The sequence below is a fragment of the Canis lupus genome, chromosome 2 (assembly GCF_011100685.1).
Source record: "Canis lupus familiaris isolate Mischka breed German Shepherd chromosome 2, alternate assembly UU_Cfam_GSD_1.0, whole genome shotgun sequence".
NCBI lineage: Eukaryota > Metazoa > Chordata > Mammalia > Carnivora > Canidae > Canis > Canis lupus.
Window position 1 is genome coordinate 71,392,946 of NC_049223.1, and position 21,387 is coordinate 71,414,332.

General features: G+C 39.4%; 1 protein-coding gene across 5 annotated transcripts in view; it reads right to left on the bottom strand.

The window, feature by feature from the left end:
• Positions 1-21,387, bottom strand: part of PHACTR4 (phosphatase and actin regulator 4) — a 98,546-nt gene that overhangs the window by 17,185 nt on the left and 59,974 nt on the right. For 3 of the 5 annotated variants that reach the window (XM_038531368.1, XM_038531369.1, XM_038531366.1), the window contains 4 exons: positions 13,029-13,202; positions 12,386-12,466; positions 5,182-5,346; positions 4,045-4,446 (listed from right to left, as the gene is read on the bottom strand). In XM_038531368.1, coding sequence (XP_038387296.1) covers positions 4,045-4,446; positions 5,182-5,346; positions 12,386-12,466; positions 13,029-13,202 — 822 coding nt within the window. Of the gene's footprint in view, positions 1-4,044; positions 4,447-5,181; positions 5,347-12,385; positions 12,467-13,028; positions 13,203-14,186; positions 14,215-21,387 lie in introns of all 5 variants that reach the window. The other 2 variants (XM_038531370.1, XM_038531367.1) reach the window with 2 other exon arrangements.

Genomic DNA, 21,387 nt, shown 5'->3' on the forward strand with positions numbered 1-21,387 from the left:
GATCACGCCCTGAGCCAAAGGCAGATACTCAACCACTGAGCCACCCGGGCGTCCTATCTTTACCATTATATATAAGGAAAAACGGAGGCCACAGAAGTTAGGTGACCTGCCCAAGATTATACTTCATATAGGCAAAAGCTGGGTTAGGCCCAGGTCTCATTATTAGACTCCATCTTCTAGATCCCACGGTCTTTGTGATTTTTTTGAGTGTCCATACCTCTTATCCTTTATACCCAAACCCCCATCACCATTTCTCACTACACTATGGGCTCCTTGATGACAGAGCAATCTGTTTCTATCAGCATATCCACAGAGGCTGGCATAGTGCTAGGCACATGGTAAATCCTCAATACATGTTTATTAGAGGAGAGGCCCCTATCTTTTATCAGAAAAGTATATATCCCAATGTGAGCTCCCCAAGCTCAAAATGACCTAAGTTTTGATACAGCAAAGTCCCTTTGGTGGACTCCAAATGGCCTTTAAGAAGTAGATCATCACATCACGCATGGGTTAAACTTGCAAAATAATTAGTCTCTTAATCACCAACCTCCAACCTACTACTCAAATGCTAATTTTGGTTACACTACTTGTTTTCAAATGGCTTCCATATGTCTTATCTAGAGAGTAAAACCTTAAGGTCCCCTGAAATAAAAATTTACTTGCCCCTGAGTCCCATTCCACTGGTAGCATTCAAAGTAAAAAGCTAGCTAATTTGATAATGTTTTAATGGCATTCACCATAAATTTTTTTCATTTTAAACTATAAATTATGAAAATAATTTAAATTAACATAACATAACCATAATTTATTAACTGTGAATAAATTAATTTTATATTACTTTAATAATCATTTAGTTTTTTATGTTATAAATGCTCAAATGCACTCTAAGAAAATGTAATTCCAGGGATGCCGGGGTGGCTCAGCTGTTGGGCACCTAGTTGGGCACCTGCCTTTGGCTCAGGTCGTGATCCTGGAATCCAGGATCGAGTCCCACACTGGGCTTCCTGCGAGGAGCCTGCTTCTCCCTCTGCCTGTGTCTCTGCCTCTCTCTCACAGTCTGTGTCTCTCATGAACAAATAAATAAATCTTTTTAAAAATGTAATTCTAGTATAATTAACAAAGTATTATACAACTTAGGTAAAATTTTTTTATTTTATTATTATTTTTATTAAAAAAATTTTTTTTAAGATTTTATTTATTTATTCCTGAGAGACACACAGAGAGAAAGAGAGAGAGAGAGAGAGAGAGAGAGAGAGAGAGAGAGAGAGGCAGAAACACAGGCAGAGGGAGTAGCAGGCTCCATTCCATGCCTGACGTGGGACTCAATCCCAGGTCTCCAGGATCACACCCTGAGCTGAAGGCGGTGCTAAACCGCTGAGCCACCAGGGCTGCCCAACTTAGGTAAAATTTTAAAAGACTTTCTAAAAAACATTGCATACACATACAAAAAAAGATTTAAAAAAATATTAATTTTAGCCTCAATGAGATTTTTTGGGTACACTGGACATTAGCCGTTTGATACTCCATTTACAACAAAACCTATACCTAACCAAATTTGAGTATTTTATTATTTAAATTGATAAGGTAAATTATCTTTGGTAAGTTAAGGAAAATATATGCCTCAAGATGTTAAAGAACTGTTGCATCTATCCTCACAATGGCATCTGGCTGTAGTTCTGTGGGCAAGATGCTGGAATGTTCACTGGAGGAGTTACAAATCCTTCCATCTGTTCAGCTTCTTATGGTGGTCCTTCCTTTCTCCTAAAACTAATTAGTCCTTAGCCCTAACACTGTTATGCCCATTAGTAGACATAGGAATGTCTAAAGCAGTGGTTTCCAAATGTTTAGATCTCATGGACCAATATAATAACAACTTTTTAAAAAAGATTTTACTTATTTATTCATGAGAGACACAGAAAGAGAGGCACAGATACAGGCAGAGGGAAGAGAAGCAGGCTCCATGCAAGGATCCTGATGTGGGATTCGATCCGGGAATCCGGGATCACGCCCTGAGCAAAAGGCAGATGCTCAACCGCTGAGCCACCCAGGCGTCCCAATGGACCAAAAAATTAAAATGAAATTCTCAACCTCAGGTTGTCAATTTTTAATATTTCCAAGTAGACTTGATATCAAGTAAACCATTTGTGAACATAATGCTTTCATAAAAGAAATGAATTTTTAACATCAAAGAATTAGGAAGGTCATAGTTTCAGAATAAAGGATAGTCCTTTAAATCAAATCTATTTAACCTTAATAAAAACTCTGTAAACTGTTCTATTTTTCTCCTGCTGAGGACCATTCAAGACTGATCTTGATCCCTCAGTCACAAGATCTATTGCTTTGGGCTATTCATCTTAGGCCAAAGTGGCCTCTGTGGCTCAGCCCAGAGAATAATACACATATGGTTTTTTTTTTTTTTTTTTTTTTAATACTGTCTTATCCTGAAAAGGGTAGTGTATTACTGGTTTAGAGCAGTGGTTCTCAATGTGTGGTCCTCACATATGCAGTATCAGTATCACCTGGGAACTTATTAGAAATGCAAATTCTCAGGCCCACCCTACACTTACAGATTCAGAAACTCTCAGGGCAGGGCCCAGCAATCTGTGTTTCAACAAACCCTCCAGGCGATCATGATGAGAACCAGCCTAGACAGCAGTTTGAGAATACAGGTGTACAGGACAGAGGTCTGGGCTCAAGAGCTGAAAAGCCTAGGTTTGGTTTCTATCTCTCATTAAGTGCAACCCTGAGTGAGTCACAACTTCCTCACGTTATAATTGCCCTAACTATATAATAGATAAAATCGCTTTCCTACTTCACAAGGAGGTTCTAGAAGCAAGTATATGAAAGCTGCTTGAGTTACTCAGAGATAAGTCAACATATCACTGTCCATCCAGGGTGATGATAACAGTAATAACCTTGATTCTTTTGTTAATCAAGCCACTCCAACTTGTCATACTCATAATGAATTCTAAGCCTGTTTTTCAGGGTTCTTGTCGCCCCACACAAGTTGGGGGTATTAGCTGTTTGAGTATACTTTATTCTTCCCTTCCATCATGACCAAGAACTTCAAGCCACAGGAAGCCTAGTATCATTTTTCCTGAAAAACTACCTTCCTTCCTCTTCTCCCTTTCTCAAAAATTCCTCTAAGAAGGTATACATGTATGTAAAGAAAAGCTGACCTAAATAGGACTTCAGGTAAATATAAACAATTTTACTAAATTGATAAAAATATACTGGTTATCTTCCTGGTTTTCTATCTTCTACCACTTATTTTATTAAAAGTAGCATTCTTAGGGGCTCAATGGGTAGAGCGATTGACTTTTGACTTTGGCTTGGATCATGATCTCAGGGTCTTGGGGTCGAGCCCCAAGTGGGGTTCTGCACCTAATGTGGAGTTGGCTTGTCCCTTTCCCTCTGCTCCTCCCCAGTTCATGCTTGTTCTCTCTTTTCCTCAACTAAACAAAGAAACAAAATTAAAAAAAAAAAAAAAAAAAAAAAAGAGCATCATTCTTAACTCTCCCAAGATAAAACATGATTTTATCAGGACACTGAATAATATCTTTTACAGTTTGCATGAAGGTATTGTGCCAGCCACTGAATCACAAATTATCCTGGCATCTATATAATCACCTTTTTATCTGTTGGCCTTATGCTGAAGGCAGGCATTGATGGTCTAAAGGTAGGTTAAAAAAAACAACAACAACACATTTTCTCCATGTAGGTCAGACCTATTGTGGTTTTCACATGTCCAGTCCCTCAACCATAAGCAGTATTTCAGAAACACTGTTTTAGGAAAATAGATATTAACCGCCCCCCCAACCAAACTGGAACTGAATTTATAACTATCTGATTCTAGTCCATTTTCATCCATAGCTATCTGCCTCATTTTCAAGACTTTCTCTATATCGAGGGCTTTCAAAGGGACAAGACATGGAGAAGTCTCTCACAGATCAAATCAATACTGTACCAATTATCCAATAAAACAATCATCCAAAACCAAACCCAATCCAACTCAAAGCAATGGAAACCTAAAGACTTACTTACCAATGACAGGATTGCTATTTCTGTGAGCTGGTTTAGGGGGAGGGATTGGGGGCTGCTTGGCAGGGACCGTAGGAGTGAGACTTGGGGTAGCAGTAGTGTTAGTGCTGGCAGGAGCAGCGGGTAGAGTCCTGGGTGCTGGGGTGGGGGGTATAGAAGAACTAACAGTTTTTGCCAGGTTTGTGGCAACAGAGGTGGCAGCAGGTGCCATGGTGGAGGCGGCAGTGGAGGTGGAGGAGATGGACCTGGTGGTGCTGCCAGAGGAAGTGGCATCCTTTGCTTGCCCTTCATTTGCTTGCCCCTCATGAGAAGAGGACAAGGGTCTTTTAGGGGGAAGAAAAGGCTGTTTGGGTGCATTCTCAGGAACGGACTCTGCTTCAGAATTAGACTGGCTTCCAGTTGAGCCTGCATAATAAGGGAAGAAAGAGTAACACGAGACTGAAAAAGTTAACACATCTACAGGCTTGTGGTCAAATGCATCCATTATTTAACTTGCAGATTAGTTTATAAGCAAAGTTTCCCAACCTCAAACTACTTAAGGTATGACACTTTCTCAATCACAATCTCAAAATAAGAGAGGCCTGAATGGTAGTGATTCTTTCCACAGGAGCCAGGCAAGCAGAAGAGGCACAGAATCCTGAGAGGGGAGGACAAGGAACAAGGAATGTGTGGTTTGAAAAAGTCTACAAGTACCTGATGCTTAACATCCTCTTCCATCCTTTAGAATCACAAATTAGGGAATATTCTTTTGGGAATTTAAGAATGACACGGGAAAAATTCCACTTGCAGTTGCTACTAGTTGAGGAATCGCTAGAGGAGAACAGAATTCCCTCTGGATTTTATTTCTCCCCTGGCTCTAGTAAAACTGAGTTTTTTTTTTTTTTTTAAAGATTTTATTTATTTATTCATAAGAGACAGAGACAGAGAGAGAGAGAGAGAGGCAGGCAGAGACACAGGCAGAGGGAGAAGCAGGCTCCATGCAGGGAGCCCGACATGGGACTCGATCCCAGGTCTCCAGGATCAGGCCCTAGGCTGAAGGCGGCACTAAACCGCTGAGCCAGTGGGGCTGCCCAGTAAAACTGCGTTAAATGAGAATGACTGATCCATGGCTCTTACACTAAAAAATTCAGGGTTTCTTACCTAGTCGCTTCTTTGGGTCCTCTTCTGGAACAGGTTTCCTAAGACTTGCTATTCTTCCTAACTCCTCTTCTGCTTGGTCTGGACTAGAAGATCTGGTACTCCCTATGGGAGTAGTATGGCCATTTCTTAACATGGCATGGCTCAGCTTCCCTGGATCCTCAGCACCTGCACAATCAAAAAGGAGAGAGCGAAATGATGGACTGGTGTGGTCAGACAGGGGAAGAGTTGGTGATTTTTAACCTTTTTTTACCCCCTTCTCCCCTTTCCCATTTGAACTTACAACTCAGATCAAGATGATCTGGATCTTTATAGCAGTAACAGAAATAAGTAATTCCTTTTGCCAATGAACATCTGGTTGCCTATTATGTGCCAGGTGTCTTGCTACGTGAATAAGACAAATATACATAAATAATGAATGCTAACTATTCAGACCTATAACAAATGGAGTGCTGGGGTAGGAAAGAAGAAACAATTCTCTTGGGGTGGGAATGAGGTTAGGAAAGCTTCACGAAGAGTGGTGGCTAAACTGGGTCTTGAGGAAAGACAGGAAGAAGGAGTAGCATGGATGAATGTATGAAATCATTTGGCATTTTCGGCAACTGGCATCAAGTTTGTCTGGCAGAACAGATGCACATAAGAAACATCTATGGATAGGACTGGAAAGGCCAGCCAGAGCAGGCTATGAAGGACACTGAATCCATGTAAAGGAGCCTGGGCCAAATCCTGTAGATAACAGGAAGCCAAAGAATTACAGTAGAAGAGAGATCTGATCTGATCTGTCTTTTTGAAGGTTAAATGTGAGAGCTAAGAGGAGGATGGATCAGGCAGGGACTGGAACAGGAAGCTTATAATGAGTGTTGGAATAAAGGTGAGACATGGCAGAGGGTGCCAGGCATTAGGAAAGCACAGCAACGGGTAGAATGGACAGACAAGACACATTCCTACAAACTAAACTGCAGGAATGATCCTTAGGCTGGAGGCTTTGGGAGGACCACTCGTTACTATAAAGACTGCAGGTAAGGTTCCTGCACAGAACAGTTAAGACAAACATTCCAGTTACTGCTGAGCTTCCCTAGATAGAGAGGGAACGGAGAAACATGAGGTTAGACTTACACTCCATCTCACCTTCTAGTGTCATGGGGACTGGAAATAGTTGCTCTCTAGATGATCTCCCTTCTTGGCTTCCCACAGAGACACTCCAGGTAGTATCATTTTGGTGACTCTTTAGTTAGTCCCTGAGTTCTCAGGGACCAGTCTCCCTCACCCCAACCTACCATCTCCTCATTAGATTAGACAGGATCATTCTCCACAGTGTCAATGAGAGGTGGAGCTGGAGGTGAAGTAGTAGAGAATCTGGCAAATGAGTACTAAATGAAAATACATTTCTCAAGATAAAGTATTCTTTTTTTTTTTTAAAGAATATTTATTTATTCATAGAGACACACAGAGAGAGAGAGGCAGAGACACAGGCAGAGGGAGAAGCAGGCTCCATGCAGAGAGCCTGACGTGGGACTCGATCCAGGGTCTCCAGGATCACGCCCTAGGCTGCAGGCGGCGCTAAACCGCTGCGCCACCGGGGCTGCCCAAGATAAAGTATTCTGATGATATTTTAAAACGAGGAAGGTAGCAAGATGACAACTATGCAAATGCAGTAAGTTACTGCTTATGTTAATATAGCCAGCCTTAACAAATATAGGACTGTCTAGAATATTAACTAAGGAATCATTTTTTAAATATTTCATAAATATTTTTTAAATATTTCATAAATATTCATTCATAAGAGGCGCAGAGAAAGAGAGGCAGAGACACAAGCAGGCTCCATGCAGGGACTCCGACGTGGGACTCAATCCCCAGTCTCCAGGATCATATCCTGGGCTGAAGGCAGCGCCAAACCGCTGAGCCACCCAGGCTGCCCAGGAATCATTTCTGAGCCAAAAAAAACCAAAATGCTAACAAAATGGAGTATAAGCAGTATCCAGCTTTTAATATCTATAGATATCCTTGCCCCATCTCAGAAAACATATGAAACATTTTATAATATAGTCAAGTTAGAACCATGCATATTTAAGCCAAAAACTATGTTTGAGTATGAAAAAAACTTCAAAGTTCAAATGTTGCTTTTGGCCTAAACTGGAAATATATAATAATCCAGGTTCTGAGGCCTATCTCAGAGTTTCTTCCTAGAATAAAGCTTTTTGTCAGTTCCTGTGGTGGACAGAGTAGTATCTTGTCCAATGGCTACAACTCATTTATCAATTGGGCCTTTGAGCTTCTAGGCTAAAAACAACTTGGATTAAGAGCCAATAGGAAGCATAGGGCAAAAGAGACTGAATGGAGGTGAAAAACAATAAACAAGTAATGTATAGGGTTTGTGGGATGAGTGAGCAAGAAAGGTGAGACATAGGAGAGGGCATTTGGTAAGGTATGGCCATTATAAAAAAAGCAAAAACAAAAACAAAGCAAGGTTCAAAGGTGCTGCAACAGAGGTGTTACAATTATAGTTAGCCATCTAAAATACCTAGAAGATTTTGTGTCTAAAAGTAAAATTCAAAGTCTCATAAAAAACTGGTTATCCATGCTTATAGCTAACCATGCAGAAAAATAAGAAAAAAAAATCCCACTGTAGTCTCATCCTAATATCCATAGGGAACCAATGCTAATTAATATTTTAGTAATTTCCCTTCATGTTTGTTATCTTTGTTAATTTTTTATATAGTTGAGGGGTGCCTGGGCAGCTCAGTTAGTTAAATGACCAACTCTTGGTTTCAGTTCAGGTTATAAACTCAGGGTCCTGAGATCAAACCCTGTGTTGGGCTCTGTACTCAGAGAGGGGTCTGCTTAGGATTCTCTCTCTCTCCCTCTCCCTCCCTCTCCCTCTCCTCTTCTCCCTCATGTTCTCTTTCTAAAATAAGTAATCTTTAAAAAATCTTAAATCTGGGCAGCCCGGGTGGCTCAGCAGTTTAGCACCACCTTCAGCCCAGGGTGTGATTCTGGAGACCCTGAATCAAGTCCCACATCAGGCTCCCTGCATGGAGCCTGCTTCTCCCTCTGCCTGTGTCTGTGCCTCTCTCTCTCTGTCTCTCATGAATAAATAAATACAATCTTTAAAAAAAACCTTAAATCTACCTAATTTAATTCAATTTTGTGAATAAGCAATATGTTACCATGGTTCAAAACCATACTTCATACTTTTTTTTTTTTTTTTTTTTTTTTTATTTATGATAGTCACAGAGAGAGAGAGAGAGAGAGAGAAGCAGAGACACAGGCAGAGGGAGAAGCAGGCTCCATGCACTGGGAGCCTGATGTGGGATTCGATCCCGGGTCTCCAGGATCGCGCCCTGGGCCAAAGGCAGGCGCCAAACCACTGCGCCACCCAGGGATCCCATACTTTTTGTATGATATCCCATTGGTTTGGTTCCTATTTCCCATTGTCCAAAGGATAGGATACAGTTTTAAAACTTGGCTTTCACATTTGTCTCATGCAAAGGAACTCTAATGAAGAGAAATGAAATACAATCAATGTACTGTAGTCTTAACTCTTCCAATAAGCTGCTTCATAAAAGTCACACATTGAAGAAAAGTCCTGACATTAAGTGAATAAGGAGTGTTGAAATACCAAAACATGACCTTTATGACAAACAGAAGATTAGGGAAGCAATCTGGGCATGGAGACAAATTTGGTTAAAAAACCCCAAACAAACAAGGACGCCTGGGTGGCTCAGACAGTAAAGTGCCCGATTTTTTATTTTGGCTCAGGTCATGATCTTGGGGTCATGGGATTGTGCCTTGCATCAGGCTCCCTGCACTCAGCATGGAGTCGGTCTAAGATTCTGTCCTTCCCCCTACTTTCTCTCTTTAAAACAAATAAATAAAGCCTTTTAAAAAATATTAAAACAAACCAAGGAAAGTGACATAGTAGTGCAGGTGGCACAAAGCTGAGATTGTACAGAGACACAGAGAAGGACGGCCCCAAGGATCCTTCACAAGCCACTCAATTTTGGAGTTAAAGATCACAGCCAGTTGGGATAGATACTTGGGAGAAAAGTGAACAGTCTTTTTTCTTTTTTCCCTACCCCTCACCAAGAAAATGGTTGCCGTTAGTATAGGAAATTGGGAGATAATTATTAGAAGAAATAAAGTAATTTCAGAGCACCTGGATGGCTCAATGGTTGAGCATCTCCCTTTGGCTCACATCATGTTTCTGGGGTCCTGGGATCGAGTCCCCACAGGGAGCCTGCTTCTCCCTCTGCCTATGTCTCTGCCTCTCTCTGTATCTCTCATGAATAATTAAATAAAATCTTAAAAAAAAAGAAATAAAATCATTTCATATTTATACTCGAGATTCCCTAAAAGAATCAGTTATTCTTATTTATGTTTTAGTATTTTCCCTTTACTAATTATTTTCATTCCCACAAAAAATATTTGCCTTCCTTAAATAAATAAAATATAGATAACACAGCATTGAATTTTCTCAAAATATCTTATTAGTACTTTTTTATTGTCAAGTATAGCACTAGTAGAGAAAAAAATGTATAAAACATAAATGTAAATTTCTTTTTTTTAAACTTTTTTTAAAACATTTATTTATTTATTTATTTATGATAGTCACAGAGAGAGAGAGAGAGAGAGAGGCAGAGACATAGGCAGAGGGAGAAGCAGGCTCCATGCACCGGGAGCCTGATGTGGGATTCGATCCTGGTCTCCAGGATCGCGCCCTGGGCCAAAGGCAGGCGCCAAACCGCTGCGCCACCCAGGGATCCCATAAATGTAAATTTCAATGAGCTATTACAAGGACACTTGTGTGATCATCATGGACATTAAGAAATATTTCCAAATAGCCAAACTGTGGAAAGAGCCCTGATGTCCATCTGACAGATAAATGAATAAAGATGTGGTATATATATTATGTATATAAATGGAATATTACTCAGCCAAAAAAAATGAAATCTTACCATTTGCAACGAAGTGGATGGAACTAGAGGGTATTATGCTAAGCGAAATAAATCAATCAGAGAAAGACAATTATCAGATGATCTGACTCATATGTGGAATTTAAGAAGCAAAACAGAGGATCATGGGGAAGGGAGGGAAAATTTTAAAAAAGATGAAATCAGAGAGGGAGACAAATCATAAGAAACTCTTAACTAGGGGATCCCTGGGTGGCGCAGCGGTTTGGCGGCTGCCTTTGGCCCAGGGCACGATCCTGGAGACCCGGGATCGAATCCCACGTCGGGCTCCCGGTGCATGGAGCCTGCTTCTCCCTCTGCCTGTGTCTCTGCCTCTCTCTCTCTCTCTCTCTCTGTGACTATCATAAATAAATTAAAAAAAAAAAAAAAAAAGAAACTCTTAACTATAGGAAACAAACTGTGGGTTGCTGGAGGGGCAGAGGGCCGGGGGATGGGGTAACCAGGTGATGGACATTAAGGAAGGCATGTAATGTAATGAGCACTGGGTGTTATATGCAACAGATGAATCACTGAACTCTACACTTCTGTAACTGATAATATACTATATATTAATTAAATGAATTTTTTAAAAAGTGTTTCCAGAGTGTGCCTGCGTGGCTCAGTTAATTGTCTGACTTCAGTTTAGGTCATGATCACAGAGTCGTGAGATAGAGCCCCCTGTTGGGCTGTGCTCAGAGGGGTGTCTGTTTCTCTCCCTCTCCATCAGCCCCTCCCCCTGCTCATGTGCTCTCTCTCTAAAAATGAATAAATCCTAAATATATACATAACTTGTGATACATTTATAAAATAAAATATTATACAGCAATGAAAACTAACTACACCTGTATATTATGATTCTCATAAGTAATACTGAGCAATTGAAATCAGTCAGGAAAGGATATATATCCTATCATTTCTGTAAATGTAAAGAAAAAACAGGCAATCTTAAACTACAGTATTTAGAGATGCATGCTTAAGTGGTTAAACTATAATAAAACAAAGAAGATTATCCCAAGAGTTCTAAGAGTGATTGCTCTGTGGAGGAAGGAGAAGTGTGTTAGTAGGAGGCAAGGGAGGCCTCAGGGGTCTGGAAACATTTTTTTTTTTTAAGACTTATTTATTTGTTTTAAAGAGAGAGAATGTGCACAAGTAAGGGAAGGGCAGGGGGAGAGGGAGAGAGAGAATCCCAAGCAGACTCCATGCTGAGCACAGACCCTGATGAGGGGCTTAATTTCATAACTCTGAGATCCTAACTTGAGCTGAAATCAAGAGTCGGACACTTAACTGAGCCATCAAGGCACCCCTGTGTATTTTATTATCAGTACACATTTGGGTTGTCTCCAATTTTGCTCTATTGTTAGTAAATACTGCTGCTACAAGCATCTTTGTACATATCTCCTGATAACACATGTATACAAATTTTTGTTGAGTATATACCAAGCTCTGGACATGTTTGCACATACGTTTGCATAGCTTCAGCTTTCACAGATTACACTAAACTATTTTTTTTAAAGATTTTATTTATTTATTCATAGAGATATACAGAGAGAGAGAGGCAGAGACACAGGCAGAGGGAGAAGCAGGCTCCATGCAGGGAGCCCGATGTGGGACTCGATCCAGGGTCTCCAGAATCACGCCCCGGGCTGCAAGTGGCGCTAAACCACTGCGCCACCGGGGCTGCCCTACACTAAACTATTAAAAAAAAATTTTTTTAAAGTAATCTCTATGTCCAACATGGGGGCTCAAGCTCATAATCCTGAAATCAGTTGTTGCATGCTCTACTGACTGACCCAGTCAGATGCCCCCATTTATATGTATTGTTTTTTAAGATTTTATTTATTTACTTGACATAGACAGAGCACAAGCCAGGAGAGGGGAAGGCAGGAGAGAGGCAGGCAGAGGAGCAGGAAGAGAGAGAAGCAGGCTCCCTCCCACTGAGCAGGGAGCCTGATGTGGGACTCAATCCCAGGACCTGGGATCATGACCTGAGCCAAGGGCAGATGCTTAATCAACTGAGCCATCCCGGCACCCCAGTATGTATTCTTTAGTGAACTGTCCAGTACTTTTGTAGAGTCTTCTACTGAGTTGTCTTTTCTCTTTTTATAGAAGTTTGAAAAAAATATTTTAGATGCAAGAACAATTTTAAAAAATCTTCCCTCCCTCCCTACAGCAAAAACAAAAGAATATTAAAATGCCTAGTCAGAATCAAACACCAAGTGTACAGAGACAGACACATGCTATTTTATTTACAAACTTACCCTGCTCAGAGTCTTCCAACAGAACCCCTCTTTTAACCAGCTCTTCTCTTGGTTTTCGCATAGATATTTTTCGCTCTAAAACTAATATTAAATTGGAAAACAGCACTCAGAAATGTGGCAATTAAAGGTCAATTTTAAGCATTCTAACCCAATAGGTAAAAGAACAAAGTGGTTCGATTTTCTATTCTCTGGAACAGGAAAGCTAACTTCAAATTTAAAAACTAAATTTCTTTCATAGCCTACGTTATTGGGAGAGCAGCATTTCTTTTTTTTCTTTTTTTTTTTTGAGAGCAGCATTTCCAAAAGGAACTACTCTTATATAATTTTAGCTCTTTTTTCATTGGCATTTTAATAATAAGGTATCTATGGGTGAACTTTTTCTGAAAGTAGTCAGGGTAGAAAACTACCATTTAGGAACTCCATTCACTCACTACCTGATAAACTTTAATCCCATCAAAATAGCCATCTGGGATGAGGTTATCATATATAAGGCTTAAGTGAGTGACCACTTGGTTTTATTTCTAAAGACTGAATTCCCTCTTCAAATAGCAGGTTATAGAAGCTTGGGAAGAGAATGAGAAAGGTAGTTCTAATAGAAGAAACCCATTAACCTAGAACATATATTTAAATCTTAATATCTCACCTTCTGAGGTCTCTTTGAATTTATCACTACTTTTTTTTTTCCGCCATTTCCAGGGCTTGAAGATCTTGCCAAAGCCTGAGAACTTGCTCTTCCTTTTGGTGGGAGGCGTTGTGTCTCCTGCTTCCACACTGTCCATGACCATGCCTGGGTCTGCAGTGGGGTGGCTTGCTTCTTCTGTAGTATGGTGAAAGGCACATAGGGAAAAGAACAGCCAATTTATTATTTCAGCATAATCTCTAAAAGGTCCCTTCCCCTCTCTTCCTGTGGTATTTGGAAAGGATCAGAGCAATGATAAACAATCATGCAGACAGATTCCTTGACATCACATGGACACCAAACATCAAAATCCGTAGCAGATAAATTACTAAGAGGGAAAAGGAACCAAAACCAAGCTGATGTCATTTTAGGACAAAAATTCAATGAGATGATCATAACCAGCTTAAAATCTCTTAAAGGCGCACACACACACAAATGTGGATGTCTTCAATATGGATGAGATCTTGCCCCAGAGTGGCTTACTGCTGTTGCCATTCTCATCCTTTTGGCAATGGGGGAGGCCTTCCCCGACTAACATTACTGCCTCTGGTATCATGAAACAGGGAGATCCATCTTTAGTGGGTGAGTCATCATTCTCTACTAAACGCTGCTCTCTCCTTACCCTCCTCTTTCAGGTCATTATAGTTCAGAGTGGGTAACACATTAAGTGTTAACACTTTACATGCATCAGTTTTTCGGATTATTTTTGCCCTCACAAGACCTTAAGTTTGGAGCACTGAAGGGAGCCTGGGGCTGGGGCATTACAGAGAGTGCTTTAAAATGAAATCGTTTTGGAAAGTAGAGCTGGGATTCCAGTTTGCTTATCACAATAATACTTTAGGGACAATCATGATCTTAAGGATATGATGACAAAACATAACTGACACGGTATATGTGCGGGACTGAAATGAAAGGCCATGAAATCTCTCATAATGACCACACATGCAGGGTTTAGTTAGTTAGCTTTAGTGGCAGATAAAGGAGCAGCCAAGACTGGGCCAAAAATAATAATAAAAATAAATAAATAAATAAATAAATAAATAAATAAATAAATAAATAAATAAATGCAGGAAAGCAACAAAAAAAAGCAGGAAGGCAACACAATACAGCTTTGCACTCCACCTACTGTCCCAGGGTTCTCTGGAGAAGTCTAGAGGAGAAGAAAAAAAGAGTCATGTGGAATAACCGTCCTGGAATTAAAGCGGAACCTTTATTTACAGAAATACATCAAGGACCACATACTATACTATCACATGCAATAAGTTAACATGTTTATTGTGCACAATTTTCTCATCTGAGGCAAATAACTCTTTTTTTGGGGGGGGGCAAAGTGGGCATAATATATGCACTAAGAGTTTCTTTTAAAACTATAGTTTTTCATAAAAGAAAATACATAATTGACAAGCATGTATTTTTTTTTTTTAAGAAAGACTTGCCAAATTCAACCTTTTTTCAGTTGATAGACGTGAATCTTGGGAAGCCTGTTGATGAAAGTCAGATTCACACAACTGTAATTATCAGAGTGACTGCAGCAGTGACTGCTGGACGCATTATTTTGCTGTATATTGATGACTTAGGCAAAACAGGGTTCTGGTTACTGAAGTGCAACAGATGGAGATGAGAGGACAATGACTCTTTTCTTCCTACTTGGATGATTTACTTGAACACATCCTGGGCCTCAACTACTTTATTTTATTTATTTGTTTGTTTGTTTATTTATTTATTTATTTATGATTTTATTTATTTATTCATGAGGAACACAGAGAGAGAGCCAGAGACACAGGCAAAGGGAGAAGCAGGCTCCATGCAGGAGCCTGACGCAGGACTCGATCCTGGGTCTCCAAGATCGCACCCTGGGCCGCAGGTGGCGCTAAACTGCTGGGCCACCGGGGCTGCCCGGCCTCAACTACTTTAATTCCTTCCATGAAATGCAAGAGAATTTGGTTATCATAATGCCGGACCATATTTTTATAAGTTTACTTGCCAGAGACATCAGAACAACACCTGTCACAACAATTTCCCATCAGTGGTACCCTGGGATGGCCCCTCAGGAGTGGCGCATGGGTGAATACATGAATAAGAGTCAGTGCTTTAAGACAGTATACACCCGGGATCTCTGGGTGGCGCAGCGGTTTAGCGCCTGCCTTTGGCCCAGGGCGCGATCCTGGAGACCCGGGGTCGAATCCCACGTCGGGCTCCAGGTGCATGGAGCCTGCTTCTCTCTCTCAGCCTCTCTCTCTCTCTCTCTCTCTCTGTGTGTGTGTGACTATCATAAATAAATAAAAATTAAAAAAAAAAAAAGACAGTATACACCCAATTATGAGATATCAATGAGACCTCAAGACACTTTAGATATATCATATAATATTTAGCATATGTTAATGATAACACTTTCAGAAATGGAGCCAAGCACCATAAGGTGTTCATAGTCACCTTACTTACTGGAAGCAAGGAGGAACTGAAATGTGAAATATCCTGCTAACCTGTCCACTGAATGGACTTTACTCAGTTCCAAATGATACACAGGAAAATGCCTGTTTGATTATTTTTTTTTTTTTTTTTTTTTTAAATTTTTATTTATTTATGATAGTCACAGAGAGAGAAAGAGAGAGAGGCAGAGACATAGGCAGAGGGAGAAGCAGGCTCCATGCACCGGGAGCCTGATGTGGGATTCGATCCCGGGTCTCCAGGATCGCGCCCTGGGCCAAAGGCAGGCGCCAAACCGCTGCGCCACCCAGGGATCCCTGCCTGTTTGATTAAAAGTAATAGTGAAGATAATATAAAAACTCAAAAAACAAAACCAAACCACTAACAATAGAAAGAAGGGTGAGTGCTTTGCGACACTTTTACAAAGAAAAATAGCCAGAAAGCTTTAGGAGTGTTAGGTAAGAATGGATCACAGTCCTGTCTGCCAATTCCCTCAGTAAGATTCAGCAAGTCTAGCTTGCTGCCAGTATCTTGCCAGGTATCTAACCTAACCACTTTCTAAAGTCAAACTTCGATCATCCCTTTTAATCTTTTATTGAACAATGTATTTAGATATCCCCTTTCTCTTGTACATCCAAAACAATAAAATCATGGTATCCTTTCAAACATATTCATGTCTACTGGCATTTGAGCTCAAGGTAAATTCAGTTAATGTTCAAAAGTACAGTATGTGTGGAAAATACCAACAGCTATGATAAAAATGACTATGTCCGCCATCACATCTATTGCTAAGAATAGCCCTCCTCTTTCGTTGTGTAAAGAAAGTTACTGAATATAGTCGCTAAATACCAAAACCAGAGACAACAGCTATTTATCCTCTGATGTTTATGCAAATATGCTTAATTTTCATGTTTATAAAACTTGTTTTTTTTTTTTTTTTTTTTTTTTTTTAGTTTTCGAGACAGAATGCATAGGCGCATGAGGGAGGGCTAGGAATAGGGGCAAAAGGAGAAGGAGAGAGCATCTTGAGCGTGGAGCATGTCGCAGGGATCCATCTCATGACGAGATCCTGACCTGAGCCTGAGTTGGACACTGAACTGACTGAGCCATCCAGGCATCCCCAAGTTTATAAAACTTTTAGAAGAGGATATGCCTCTTGACTCATGCAGTGGGGGATTCGGCCACAACCAACCCTGACCTGGTTATTACCCAAATTCATTCATTCTTTTTTTTTTCATTCATTCTTATAAATATATTCTCATATATTCTCATATTTTCCACGTTCCTCACCTCCATAGGACAGACATTATTACAGTAAATCCTAATCTGTTCAAATGTTTGATATTAGCCTGGTTGCCTTTTCAAAATACAGAATCTACAGGTAGCGGGACCTAGGAATATGGTTTTAAAAATCTTCACAGGTGGGATCCCTGGGTGGCGCAGCGGTTTGGCGCCTGCCTTTGGCCCAGGGCGCGATCCTAGAGACCCGGGATTGAATCCCACGTCGGGCTCCCGGTGCATGGAGCCTGCTTCTCCCTCTGCCTGTGTCTCTGCCTCTCTCTCTCTCTGTGAGACTATCATAAATAAATAAAAATTAAAAAAAAAAAATCTTCACAGGTGACTCTTATGATCAGTCAGGTTTGTTAAATCCAATCCCAGGTTATTATCTGCAAACCTCATGTTCAAAGAGACAGAGGCAGACCGTTCTCTGTAACCTAATTTTTTGTTGAAGAAAAACAAACTAGAAAATCATGGCACCATTTCAGTGTTTCCTACTTAGGCATTCCTTTTTTTCTTTTTATCCCTACTTAGGTATTCCTACACAAAAACTATAAGGGTCTTTCCTGAGCCTCTTAGCCTCAGATATAGCTTAAATTAAAACAGAAAAACAATTAAAAAAAGCTTGCAGTTATTCTTCTTCCAAATTGTTTTTTTCTTTTTTAAAGATTTTATTTATTTATTCATGAGAGAGACACACACACACACACACAAACACAGAAACACAGGCAGAGAGAGAAGCAGGCTCCATGCAGGGAGCCCAATGTCAGACTCCATCCCGGGACTCCAGGATCACCACCTGGGCCGAAGGTGGTGCTAAACCGCTGAGCCATCCAGGGATCCCCTCTTCCAAATTGTTAATGTACACCTGGAAACACGGTATATTGTGCAGTTGAGGATAGTGTCTACATCTGCCAATAAAGTCAAGTCGTTTAATCACATTGTACAAAATCGTTAACATCCTTTCTGACTTGTTAGCTTTTTCTGTCAATTACTGAGAGGTATGTTAACAACTTTACATATAATAATGGATATATTTCTTTCTCTTTTTAGACACACACACACACACACACACACACACAACACACACACACAACACACACACACACACACACACACAGAGGCAGAGACACAGGCAGAGGGAGAAGCAGGCTCCATGCAGGGAGCCCGATGTGGGACTTGATCTCGGGACTCCAGGAACACGTCCTCGGCCAAAGGCAGGCACTAAACTGCTGAGCCACCCAAGCATCCCAGTTCTATTAATTTTTTGCTTTAAATACCATAAAGCTATGTCTTGGGTATATATAAATTTAGAGTTATTACATCTTTCCCTTAAATTACCCTTTTATCATTATGAAATTCCCTGTGTCAGTATAATAACACTTTTGCCTTAACTTTGTTTTTCTATCTAGTTTGACAATTGTTATCCTTGAGTATTTAGTCCACTTATATTTTTTACTGATGCTTTGCTATTTATTTTCTATTGGTTTGATTTGTTTCTGTGCATCCTTGACTTACTACAATACATTGTTAGTACTTTACTTAATAATGCAAGAATCTGGGCAGCCCCGGTGGCGCAGTGGTTTGGTGCTGCCTGCAGGCTGCAGTGTGATCCTGGAGACCTGGGATCAAGTCCCACATCGGGCTCCCTGCATGGAGCCTGCTTCTCCCTCTCCCTGTGTCTCTGCCTCTCTCTCTGTGTGTCTATGAATAAATAAATAAAATCTTTAAAAAAAATAATGCAAGAATCTTACATTTCAACTCATTTATACTCTGTTATATTTTATTTCAACATACACATAACAATAAACCACAGCAAACATTATTATTGTTGTTCTCACAAATGATAGTCTTTTATATTTCCTACAAATTTGCTTTCTCAGGCACTCTTTATTTCTGTAATCTTGTGTTTACAATTAGGATAATTTTATATCATCATTTTTGAAGGATATTTTCACTGGGTATAGTATTTTCTGTCAGGAGTTGAGTTTTTTTGTTTGTTTATTGCAGCTCTTTATAAGTGTCATTTAATTGGCTTTTTTTCTCCCCTTAGACTGCTTTTCTTTGTATATTTCATTCTTTTGATGCTTTCTCTTTGCCTATAGTGTAAGTGATATAGGTGGGATTCAAGTCCAAGTCTGACTTTAAAAGTCTACAACCCTTTCAATCATACTGCTTTTATTTATTTATTTTTCATACTGCCTTTAATTTCTTTCTTTTTTTTTAAATTTTTTATTTATTTATGATAGTCACAGAGAGAGAGAGAGAGAGAGAGAGGCAGAGACACAGGCAGAGGGAGAAGCAGGCTCCATGCCCCGGGAGCCCGATGTGGGATTCGATCCTGGGTCTCCAAGATCGCGCCCTGGGCCAAAGGCAGGCGCCAAACCGCTGCGCCACCCAGGGATCCCTCATACTGCCTTTAGAATAAAGATTAAGTTGAAATCTTACAAGTCTTTTCAACATCTGGTTTCATTCATCAACAAAAGTTTATAGAATATAATGCAGTAAACTGGCACATTACATGTTTAGTTCTTACAACAATCTGATGATTGGTATTAATCTCTATTTTAAAGATCTAATTTATTTGAGAGAGAGAGAGAGAGAACACCAGTGGGGGGTGGGGTGCAGAGGGAGAGAGAGCAGAGAGTCCAATGCAGGGCTTGATCCCATGACCAGGAAGAGATCATGAACCCAGCCTGAAATCAAGAGTCAGATGCTCAACTGACTGAGCCATCGGGGTGCCCTAATCTTAACAAGTTTGGTATTCATCTCAAATATTGCTCACTACCAAAATTTATGAAGGGTAGAAAGTCTAAAAATTAAGTTTCTTACTGAAGCCTCCTTAAAAACAAATTTGCCATCCCAATATAATTACTTCAAATTTCAATTATTTCTCTTATAAGTCATTACTTTGTACTTAAGTTGGATATAGCAATCAACTTTTATGATTTAGATCAATATTACACATTATTTTTTATCAGATTACTGATTTTTCTTTTTTATTTATCAACTATATTCTGTATTTAGAGTCTTTCTTCACTGACTACTGTGTACCATAATTCTTTAGATCTTGCTTTGAGACAGATTCTTCATGCTTTGATAGGATATGTGGGAGAGTGAGCTAGGACTCGAAGTCACACTCTCAGGTATGGGACTAGTCTGGGAGTGCTCTGGAAACTCAACTTTTAGCTATTAGTCAAGAGCAACACCCATAACTGATTAAAATAAAGAGTTGATAAAGTTCTTCCCACACACTCTTTGCTTAGCTGCCTGCTAAAATAAACAAATTCTGAATCAAGGGAGTGTTCTCATGGGTGAAAGTTATCAGAAAAAGACTAAAGGGAAGCCGATTAATTATTCCTAATGAAAAGGGAAAGAAACAAATCATCTTGTCTTTTCCCCTGATAGCCATTATCTTGACGCCAGAGGAAAATCACAAAAACTTGATTCCATCAAATAAATGTCCTACACACGAAGGGTGAAATCTTCAAGTAATTAAATGATATTGAGGAGGCAGCCAGTCAAGCTTTCCTTTCTTAAGTCCAAAAGTACTTTTAAGAAGAGAAGGTAGTGGACTGAAAATAAACTATGGTAAAATTCCCTGACAAGACCTATTCTGCAGTCTGCTTAAATCCAAATTTGAAGAGCCTAGGTATTAGTCCCCCATTACCAAATTCTATTCGAGCACATATTCTTTGTTATCTGACTAGGTATTATTAATAACTAGAATAGTGGCCAAAGCTATGTACATGTTTTTTTCAAATTTTCATTCCAACTCTGTGTAAAATATGTTTTTTTGTCTAATTTTGTCTAATAAAAGCCTAAAATATGACATATTTACACAAAAGTTTAGGAAACTCCACTTTAGAAGATGGAAAACTGCCCAAAGATGTTTTTTTCTGATAGTGTTATTTGAGGTGATACATAACTGGGAAAATCTTAAATATACAACAATAGATATATGAATAAACTGAAAATTTTATATAAAATAATATATAATCACTAAAACTAAATTTCTAGAATAATTAATAATCTTAGGTTAAAAAAGAACATAAATCTATATGTAAATAATAACTATCACATTATATATTTTGCTGGTAGGATTATGGGAAATTTGTGTTTTTTTCTCTCTAGCTTCATATATACATATATATTTTTCTTTTTTGCAATGAACATGTATGGCTTTTGTGATTAGAAGAAAACCAAATTTACTTTTTACAATGGGAAGTGGGAGCTTTCAAAACACGACAAATAATAAATAAGATCCAGCATATACATAAATACACAGAAGAAAACAATACTCCCTATATACTATGTTCCTATAAAAATGAATTATTTCCCACATGAAAGTCACAGTCTGAAACCACTCAAGGATAAATTTCCTTGGTATTTGGAATAGTAATAATACATGTTAAAATGAGTAGATCTGGATTACCCAAATAATACTTTCTATTCTCACATACTTTTAAGCATATCACCACTGTTTGCCATGAGCACGATTTTGTGCAAAAGGAGTTACAGACCAAATTTAATGATGATCTAAATTCATCAGGTATAAACTTTTCAGCTGTAGAACATATGCATAAATCTGTGATAGCAGTAGCTGACCAGATCTAAT